The sequence below is a fragment of the Mytilus trossulus genome, chromosome 7 (genome assembly GCF_036588685.1).
Source record: "Mytilus trossulus isolate FHL-02 chromosome 7, PNRI_Mtr1.1.1.hap1, whole genome shotgun sequence".
Taxonomy (NCBI): domain Eukaryota; kingdom Metazoa; phylum Mollusca; class Bivalvia; order Mytilida; family Mytilidae; genus Mytilus; species Mytilus trossulus.
In genome coordinates this window covers 22,903,106-22,914,612 of record NC_086379.1, presented here as the reverse complement: position 1 = coordinate 22,914,612, position 11,507 = coordinate 22,903,106, and the positions used below count along the sequence as shown (strand labels likewise).

At 34.5% G+C, this 11,507-nt stretch overlaps 1 protein-coding gene across 1 annotated transcript; it reads right to left on the bottom strand.

The window, feature by feature from the left end:
- Positions 1 to 6,730: 6,730 nt before the first annotated feature.
- Positions 6,731 to 7,921, bottom strand: LOC134726264 (uncharacterized). Its single transcript, XM_063590665.1, has one exon. It carries the CDS (start codon positions 7,919 to 7,921, stop codon positions 6,731 to 6,733), a length of 1,191 nt encoding a protein of 396 aa, XP_063446735.1.
- Between the last annotated feature and the right edge of the window lie 3,586 nt (positions 7,922 to 11,507).

Here is an 11,507-nt window from a genome sequence, read left to right as displayed (position 1 = left end):
ACAGGCACCTACATAAATAATGTGACGGGGTTAAACATGTTATAAGCCAATTATCTACATGTATGCTAACGAATTGTCTCGATGGAAGGAATTTGTTTAGTAAACATTTTAATTGTTGCACACGAGTAATCAATAAGTATGACACTTATTGACCCGAGATATTTTTTGGTAAACAAATGAACGATCATATAAGTGGTTCATTCTGCTATACACATGTCACTTTAAAAGAAAACATACACAATTTCCACACATTTAATGTACTTTTATCATAGAAAAACGAGGAGATACAATTCACATTATCATTGCACACTTATAACCGCTAGTCAGATATGAAAAATAGAAATTGTATAAATGTTGATCAAGATTAAATTATTTAGATTTCTCCGAAGACTAAAATGGATAAATAGGACACATTCCGTTTGCAACATTTCTTTATCAACATTTATACAATTTCTATTTTTCATATCTGACTAGCGGTTATAAGTGTACAAATAATTCTCAAAATCGTATAATGGGAAACCTACATGGAGATCATTGTATAACCGGATACAACGAAACAGGTACCCCACTGATATAAACCTTCCTACTTAATTTTGACTCTTTACAATTATTTTTTGTGATTTTGCGGGACGCATACGGCTTTTTCTTTATCAGTGTGTGGAAAAGTTGTGTAGTGTTGGTAGAAAATGAGTTTTGGGCTCGGGATCACTATAACACTTTTGTTGAAAGTTCCCGTCGTATAATAAAAAAAAGTATATAACATTAGAATAAGTTCTGATTTGTTTTACACATCTGTTTTGTACTTTCAGATTTCCGTGAACCAGTACCCTTCAATATCAATATGCAAATAAAGATTTGCTAATTTTTTTTTTAACTCAAGTCAGAATGAGGTCTTTTGTCAGAAATGACAACCACGTTATTTGAACTTCAGACCAAGAAGCCATTGATGCGGTGCTTTTTGTCCGCAATTTGCTTTTTGTCCGCTTTTGCTTTTTGTCCAATAATTTTGCTTTTTGTCCGACACTTTTGCTTCAGACCAAGAAGCCATTAATGGTTCAACTTGTATATTTTAACATAAACAGCAATGGGGCTATGCATTAGTGTAATATTTGATATCAACCAAGTAATAAGTTATTGGAAACAATTATAAACTTTAAGATATAATGTTATAGATACAAATACACAAACAAATGCACAACTTAAAATTCTTCTATATCGAGTCGCTTAAATGACAATAATCCAGATCAAGAAGTAAAAAAAGACAAGAAAGCAAGGTTCATAAAATAAAATGTTTAACACCAACAAATTGTTCAATTGTTAAATGTAATCAATAGAAAGATGATACTGTGGTACATTTGTCTACAGACCAAATCCAGCTCTACCCGTGAAGAAACATTTATTTATTTTTTTCATTCTTTAAACTTATGTTTATTGATACTTTAAAAATAATTTGCATCAATAATATTCATTGAATGTACATGTACTTGGAAGATAAAACAAAAATCACAAGATTTAAGTATTGCCTAAAATCATTATTTGCAATATTAAGTTGAATATTATATTCAGATTTCAGGAAATAAGGCCTGTAATGTTTAAGCAATAACTTAATGCCTAGGCATTAGCTTAGTGTCTCGTATTTAAGTGCCAGTCTGTCTAAGAATCAGGCAGTGGTGAAAACATGAAAAAAACCACTCAATTTGACATTGATTTCAGTTCATAATATGTAGTTATGCACAAAAATAACATCCATTTCCGTTTTCTGTTCTGGTGATAGAAGATACAATTTGGTTGAAATGCACTAGAAATAAACAAATAAGGGGAGATACATGTAACTCTGTAATTTGCTATCATTCTAACCAATGTTCTAACCGAGTTATTTGATATTACCAGACACACACAAACGAAAGACTAATAATTTTTAACTCAGGGTGATGGTAAGTATTAAATAGCATGATTAGCTCAATGGGTTTTTTCTTTTCATGTTTTGATTTTAAACTAAATTGCCTGATTCTTACAAAGACTGGCACTAAAAGCTTAATGCCTTTTTTACGTATTGTCGCAAACAAAATCAACCACCCAGCCTTTAAATGTTTTCAATTTCATGCACTGTAATTACCATCTATAATTACTTATATAACATCTATCAAATGTATACTTCAACAATATTTTCAAAAAGGATTCTTTGTGTGTCATAATAAAGTCTTTCAATATCATTGTAATGTTTATTACCACTTACAGCAGAAACATGGGCCATGATTGGTGTTACTGTACTTTCGTATAATATGGTGTATGTTTCGTAATAAAAGCAATGCAGAACATGTTTTGATCATGAGGCACCAAGTTCTAAACACTTTTCTCTCTTATAAAATTTTGACTTACACGTAGTTTAAGAAGAGAAGTCTCTCCTAGTGTCTCTACGAAAAGACATTGCCAATTCTATATGTATGTTCCTATTTCTACTTTAAGAGGTTATTGGTCTAAAAAAATAAAAAGATTTAAAAAAAAATGTATTGGACTTTTGTTTTGTTGAATTAGATTAATGTGAACTTTCGTTGTATTCTCTATGGTTGGGTTGTTCTGTCTGTGACACCTTCCCAATTTCCATTTTCAAGTTTATTGGTATTTCGATATAATAATGTTTAAATATGTTAATCATTTTAAATGAATACATTTCGCCATTATTTGTCTGATTATGTAACTCTACAAATAGGACATGTAGGAGTAATCAATTTTGACCAATTATTTCAAATGTCAAAAAACATATAAAATTATTTTGTTGACTGTTCCTGAATACTTTAACCTTTGATAATAATTTTACCTACTAGTATTGCAAATATTTGATATCCCTCTAGATATGTGTTCGATATTTTTGAAATTTATTTTTTATACTATCTAAGAATATCTAGTATGTAAAAAATATTTATATTTAATTTGTTTACCTTCGAATAAACAGCATACTTTTAACTTGATAGGATAATCCTGGGAGCTCTATATGGAACGCCACAGCTGTCTTGTGCGGAACTCTGATATTACTTTATGTTGTTTGATTTTACCTAATATGGTTTTGACATTACGTAATGATGTTTAAATATAACTCAATATGGAATAGTCATTACTTAATGATATTTCGATATTACTTAATATGGTTTCATTTTGACTTGATATAGTTTAGTCATTACTCAATATGGTTTTGTCATTACTCAATATAGTTTTGTCATTACTCGATGTGGTCCTGTCATTCATTGGTGTGGTTATCCCATACCTTGATGAGGTAAACCACGTGACCAAATTGGGAAAAACTGTTCTTTTGCTAGGTAGATTTCTATGCTGTATGTGCCTTGAATGCATGTGGACATCCATGGCCATCTAGTGTTCAAATTAAAGTTCGGGTTACTGTTTGAATTAAATTTTGAGTTAGTTTTCGAATGCAAGTCATGTTTAGAATTAAAGTTATAGTAAGCATTGAGTTTCGAGTTGGACTTCGAGTTTGAGTCAGATTAGAAGGCAGAGTTCTAGTTACAACTTTGAATTTGAGTCACTTCTTGAGGAAGAGTTTGAGGAAAAATCACATTTAAGCCTCATTTAGATTTATTAGGATTTTGAGTTGAAATTCGAGCTATTTTATATGTATTTTTGAGTTCGTAATTAATTTTTTTTATGGTGGTACAAGGCCTTTTGCTTGGGTTTCCATACATTTGGCTCCGGGATATGCATACTGCATAAACAATGTTGAAGTACACAAATCGCAATATAGGAGTCGCAATAAAGTTAGATGTGGTGTTATTACCAACGAAGACAACTATCCGCCTGAGTTAAAATGCAGTTGGTAAAAGAAATCATATGTAGGCAACCGTACAGTCTTCAACACTCCGTATAGTCAGCTACAAAAGGTCATCATGCACTATGTGAAAAAAAATTTAACGAAAAATCGGTCTATCTTACAAAAAATCAAATATGTCACATATTATACAACGACAACAATTGAACTTCATGCTCCTGCCTTGGGAAGGTGCATAAAGAAAGTGCACGTGGCGGATTTTAACATGTATGTCAGCGAACATCGAACTGTAACAGTAATTTAACAACACAACACGATAATAAACATGTAAACTAGACAAAGTGATGCCCACGCACTCCACTCATTTAGCTGCATATACCCCCCAAAAAACAAATGACAAAGTTCAATTTCCTCCCAAAGTAGCACATATTAACAAAAAGTGAACCCTGACCATATGCAGAAATCATTGCACATTATAACCGTTAGTCTGAATTTTGATATGAAAAATAGAAATAGTTGAAAGGTTGATAAAGATTAAATTATTTAGATCTCTCTGAAGAATTAAATTTATGAATAGGACACATTCCGATTGCTATTGTACAAATAATTCTCTATATCGTATAATGGAAAACCTACATGGAGATCATTGCATTTAGCGATCTAGACTGTAGGCACTAAAATATGTTCATAACCGGAAACAACGAAACAGGTACCCCACGGATATATAAACCTTCCAACTTAATTTTGACTCTTTACATTTTTTTTGTGATTTTGAGGGACGCATACGGTTTAATGTATAAGCACACTAATTCGATACCAAAATCTTGTAGAATTTTTATTACATTATACAGAAACAACAAACGATATGTCACCAACACCAAATGTTTATTATCGTGTTGTGTTGTTAAATTACTGTTACAGTTCGATGTTCGCTGACATACATGTTAAAATCCGCCACGTGCACTTTCTTTATGCACCAATTAAGACATGAGACAAAGCTTTATCACCCTTTTCAATCTCGATCCATAAACGAAAAAACGAAGAACGACAAACAATTCACGTAACAATGATAAAGATATAATGTTATAGATACAAATACACAAACAAATGCATAATTTTAAATTCTTCAATATCGATTCACTTAAATGACAATAATCCAGATCAAGAAGTAAAAAAAGTAGGGATGTCAAAAGATCTGAAATTTAATACTCGGATACTCGGTCATGATACTCGAGTACTCGCGAGTACTCGGATAAATCTTAAACGTTTATTGAAAAGTTTAGATTTTAGGTAGGATGCAGTATTTTTGTTAATACCTATCATAAACATGTTAACGAAAGACAAACGTACTACAAACATAGCTTGATGCTCTGTTTTTTTGTATATCTAAAAACAATGAATTACCGACCGCCGTTTCTATAAATAACCTATAATCGTTTGCCAGTGTACGTGTTCATGAACCTAATTTAAAAAAATCAAAAATATTGCATATAAAGTCCAAAAAAGTTGACAATATACATGTATGTATCATCTGTTCCTTAGGAGTTCGTATTTTTTTTATAATACGACTTGTCCATTTATTGGCAACAACAATATTGGACTTCAGGTACTTGTGCTTATTCGTGTTGCTCAGTCTTACTTTTTCTGTGGTTTTTTTTTGCACTATCGTTTATCTGAACTTCTTTTTTTTAGCCATGCCGTTGTCAATTTATTTTCGACCTACTGGTTTGAATGTTGCTCTCGTCTATATCTTTAAATTGTAAATTAAACAATTATAGTTCAGTTTCAAATACAGAGTTAATTAATTTAAATGTACATCTCATACCAATTACGTTTATGATTAACAAACAAAGATAAGTGTTTACGGCTTGTGATGAGTTTTAAAATTATTAATCCATGAAAGTGTTGATCCGTTTACAAACACTGTTACAAATATCTCTAATCAGTTCCGTGGGGTTGACCGCAGGTAACATTGATTTTGTTCTTGTTTAGAAACATGATAGGGTCAACAATTTCAGACGAAAGACTGTTTGACTTTCTATTTTTTGTTACAATTAATGCATATGAAAAAAATAGCTCGGAAGGAAAGGACGTTGCTGGTATTGCTATAACAAAACGTAGCCTCAAGATAAACATCTTATGTCGTTAATTGATTTTATTTAGTATTACAAAAGGGTTGTTTCAAATGAACTAAAGTGGGTGGGAATGTTTAGAGAAATATCTCAAGATGTATAACAGTCAAACGAGTATCCGAGTACTAAAACTGTACTCGAGTACTCGGCCTTCCGATCGAGTACCCGAGTACTCGACTACTCGTTGCCATCCCTAAAAAAAAGACAAGAAAGCAAGGTTCATTTTATAAAATGTTTAACACCAACAAATTGTTCAATTGTTAAATATAATCAATGGAAAGATGATACTGTGGTACATTTGTCTACAGACCAAATCCAGCTCGACCTGTGAAGAAACATATTAATACGTGTGATACCACACATAATACAAATTAATTAGGATATTATCTTAGAGTGGTATTATCAGACTTTTTAGGCACAATAAGAAATACTAGCTGTTTCTACTTGTATTGATTTCTAAACTCCATTTGCACATAAATCTCAACGTCATAAGTAGCATGAAGTTACAATACATACATAGCGGTACCGCGAACGTCTAATGAACACAGTCCTGAACATCCTGGGGGCCCGCGAATGATAATTTAAGCAATAAATAAAGAAAAAAACTTGAAAATGAGATAATTATTGTCTCTCAAATGAAATAAAACTTTAACTTTTTACACTTAAACAGTCTTTATGTTTTACGGAACGGTTGAATCCAACTTTTGATTTTCTCCTTGGCATCAGTTTTTGCTTTTCTAGTTGAAGTAATAGTATTGTCACTGGAATCACATTGACTATCTGTTGATAAGAGTTCAAGTGGATATAGCTTACTTGTTGTTCAAGATGTCGTGCCATTTTTAGTGCGTAAAATGGCAGACCTACAAAGTCCATCTCTCCCATAAACTAACTTAACGGTAATAGCTATATTCCACACTGTCCTTGTGGTATCATCATGAATCTGTACAATATCGCCCACTTTAATGATTTGAGTGTTATTTCCGGTGTTTCTATGTTGTTCCCTAAGTGAAGTGAGATATTCTCGTCGCCATCTGTTCCAGAAGTCATGAATAATGCGTTTTTGAACACTAGATTGTCTATTTGCTGTGTAATGTGTTAAGTTTTGTACGTTCTCCTCACTGCTGAAATTAATTGTTCCTGAATACGGTAAAGTTTTAACCCGTCTTCCATAGAGAAGATGAGACGGTGTAAGTGGTTCATCATCGGTAAGGTCCGTTGATACGTGGGTTAACGGACGATCATTTAATATAGCCTCTATCTCGATCACAATTGTCTCTAGCACTCTAAAAGTAACTAATACTCGTCCTATTACTTTCTTAATGCAATTCTTGGTCAAGCCGATCAATCGTTCCCACCAACCACCATACCATGGTGCACGCTTCGGAATAAATTTCCACTGAGTTCCATATATGTTGAGTTGTTCCTGAATAGTAGTGGATTTTGTAAGTATTTCAATTTCCTTAGCTGCTGCGGTATATGTTGTACAATTGTCAGACATCATGATTTTTGGTACGGATTTGCGGCTGGCGAATCTTCTTAACGCTAGAATGAACGTTTGTTCTGTAAGGTCTTCATCGATTTCCAAATGCACAGCTCTAGTGTTAGCGCAGGTGAATAGACAAACATATGCTTTACTAATACAGTTGCTTTTTGTTCTCACATGCAATGCTCCTGTGAAGTCGACACCGGTTACGGTAAACGGTGGTGAATCATTAAGTCTGTCAGATGGCAGTGGTGGTGGGTCGGGTGTATGATATGGTCTTCCTGTAATTTTACGGCAAGTAACGCAATTACGGAGTATTGATTTAACACATTGTCGAATCGACGGAATCCAGTAAGACTGGCGAATAAATGTCACTGTACTTTCTAATCCAGAGTGAAAATTCTTTGCGTGTGCATCCATCACAATTAATTTACAAAATCTGTCTTTGTTCGGTATTAGTACTGGAAATTTAGCTGATTCATCAATAGGTGCATTGTTAATTCTCCCGCCACAGCGGATAATGTTCATTTTATCCATGTACAATCTAAGTTGCTTCACTAGCGCATTTTTCTCTGATTTGTTGTTTAAACTTTCAATAACATCCGGGTATTTACGCAGTTGCGAATCTCGGATCCATGAAGTCGAAGCAGTCTGAATTTCATAGACACTAAGATTTCCTGTTAGTTTGTCATTATTTCTTCAGTTGTTTATGAATCGGTACATGTATGCTGTTATACGCAAAAGTTTTTGGTATGAGCTGTAGCGTTGTATATCCATAATTTTACTTATTCCTTCATAAGATCTGATTTTCTGTTGCGGTTCACTAGTTGATTGTTCTTGATCAATAGTAGTGCTAAGAATGTTTGATTCTTTATTCTTCCACTGTGGCCAGGTTGATTTGTCAGTGAGCCATTCGGGTCCCTTCATCCAAAGATCCAATTCTAAGAATTTGGTTGCAGTTACTCCTCTCGATAGCATATATCTGCCGGATTTGAATCTGTCGGACAGTACTTCCATGTGTATTATTGAGTAATTTCGTTAATTTCCTTCACTCGATTACTAACAAAAACGGGTAGTTGTTTCTCAGTAGTGAGCCAACTTAAAGTTATCTGACTGTCACTCCATAATGTGACGCTTGTAACATTCAAGTGTGATTTCAAATGCTTGACGAGTCTTGCGCCTATCAAAGCTGCACTGAGTTCTAACTTCGGGATTGTTAACTGTTTCAAAGGTGTCACTCGATTCTTTAACATGATAAGTACAGTTTCTTTTCCACTGACTAAATATGCGCATGTTCCATAGGCTTTTAAGCTTGCATCCGTAAAAACATGTAATTCTGCATTGTCTGATTTTTCTTTGAAATACGGTCTATTAATTTCAAAATGTGAACATTCATTGATATCTCGTAGTACACACTTCCATTCTGTTGTAATTTCAGATGTAAGAGATTCATCCCAATTTAATCCTTTCTCCCACAAAGTCTGCATAAGCATCTTACTACGCACAGTAACTGAACCAATAAGTCCGAGTGGATCATAGATTTTCGACGATTGTCTTAAAATCTCTCGTTTGGACATACGTGTATCTTCAATATCGGTGTATTCCAGTTTGGCGAAAGTAAGTGTGTCGTTACAAGTGTTCCATCTCAATCCAAGCACTTTTATGAGTTCATCTTTGTCTAATACGCTGTGTGAATTTGCGCGGTCTCGCAAAAGTTGAGAATTTGAAGCCCATGAGCGCAAGTTAAATCCTGCTCTAGTGAATAAGTCTCTTGATGTATCAAAATATTTCAGTAATGCACTCTCTGTAGGAAAACTCGACAGTATATTATCAACATACAAATCGTTCTTTAAAGTGTCAGTATATTCACAACGGTTCTCTCTCAAGTGTTTTTGTAGAACGGAATTCAGTATGAATGGCGATGAAGTGGCTCCAAATAATACAGACTTAAATCGGTAAGTTGATAGTGGAGTTGATGGGTCTGTTGGTGTATCGAACCAAAAGAAACGTGTGACATCTCTATCCTGTGTCTCTAGTCCCACGTTCAAGAACGCCTTCTCTATATCAGTAGTAACGGCAAATTGGTGTAAGCGAAATCTTAAAAGAATGCCGACTAAGTCATTTAAATTGGATGGAGTAGTCATAATCATTAAGACTAGACGATTCTGGTGTTGCTTTACAACTGCAGTCAAATACGACCCTGATTGGTGTTGTAGTTGAATCTTTTCTCACAGCATGATGCGGAATATAGTGTATTTTGCTCTTTTCATCGGCCTCATTAGTAGTATCCACTTTATCTATTAAGCCCTTTTTCTCCTGCTCAGCCATTATTTCTCCATATTTTTCCAGTAGTTTGGGTTCTCTGCTAAGTCTTCTTACTACACTTTCCGTCCTTCGTTGTGCAATGGCTTTATTTGTCGGTAACGTAGGGTGATCCTCTTTCCATGGTAACGTTACAAAATATATGTTGCAATGGTAACGAATTTGTTTCTTTTCATAAGTCTTTTGAATATCCCTCTGTTCTTTTAACTTTGTGGTGTCAATTTTCTCGGTAGCCAGTGACTCTATTTTCCAAAATTTGTCCAAGTCGTACTCATCGGTTTTTGTTGCGATCATCACGTTCATCATTGAAGCTCTCTTGTATCCATCTGTGTCAGAGTTGTGTGAATGCAGCGTTCCGGACAACAAGTATCCGATTTTTGATTGAACAGCTGTCGGTCCTTCGCCTCGGATAATATCATTCTGAACAATTGACCAGAAGTAATCAGCTACAATTAGAATAAAAATTTCAAAGTTTTCATCTGCTGTTACTGGGTGAGCTAATTTGATTCCTGACAAATATGTAAGTTTTGCTGCTTGGCGTACATAGGTTTTCATCGGTGCTGCGATCTCTGGAACGATCAAGACTCGAATCGGCAGTGTACCCTCTGTAGTTATGAGATAAACCAATCCTGTTCTCAAATGGCGAATTTTAGTACTATTTGCATTGTCTCCAAATCCAGATAGGTTAACGCTTTCAGTTCCAGTAGGTTTGAGTTTCAATTTCTCGGCTAATTCCTTTGTGATAAATGAGCGCTTTGCGCCTTCGTCAAACAATATTTTTGCATCAAGTATTTCATTTTCTGCACTTACTGGGTTAATTGCTGTCTTCAAAAGTACACGATCTGTCGATTGCGAGTGCAAAACAGTGTCTGGTTCCTCCGCGTTGTGTTGAATTGTGCCTACGGTTATATCCCTTGTTGGTTTGTTGTCTTCATTTGTTTAAACATTGTCTTTGCAAATGATGGTGTGATGACGTGTGTGACACTTGTTGCAAGTTCTTGTAGATTTACATGCGGACAAGCTATGGTGTCCTAGACAGTTAAAGCATAAACGATCTTTTTTCACGATTGACATCCGGCCATTGTAATCAGATACTTTAGTGCAATTAACAGACGAGTGTGGCTCCTTACAGTACGCACAGAGTGGCTTGGGTTTAGTGTTACTTGCGTTTGTATTCTTGTTACCTCTATTTCGATTACTATAATTTGTATTTGTCAGAAAGGCGGCGGTAACTGTAGGGGGTTCTAACTGTTCTGAAGTTTTGCCTGCATCCATAATATAAAGTTCATAAAAGATTTCACGGCGTAATTCATTCAGTTGTAAATCTGTAGATCTATATTGTCTGGCAAGATTTCTGCGGATTTCACCGGGTAGTTTGTTCAAAATTATGGGCACTAAAAACGCTCCGTATGTGTCTTCACTTTGACCTAATGACTCCAAACCTCTAATGTGTATCTCAATTTCATCGTAGTATTCTTTCATGCTAGATATCTTGTATTTATGGGCTGGTATATCAACTAGTGCTTGCATATACTTCTGTCTTATTACATGCGATTGTCCATATCTGTCTTGCAGTAAAGAAATAGCTTTCTCATAATTTGCATGTGTAAGCGCAAACCCTGTGACGGTTTTCAATGCTTCATCATGGAGTAGTGACTTCAAATAATTAAATTTCTGAACATTTCCAAGAGTAGTGTTTTCGTGAACGGATATCTCGTATGAGTCCCAAAATGACTGCCACTGCATAATATTACCATCAAATGTAGGAAGATTCAATTTAGGCAACTTGCTG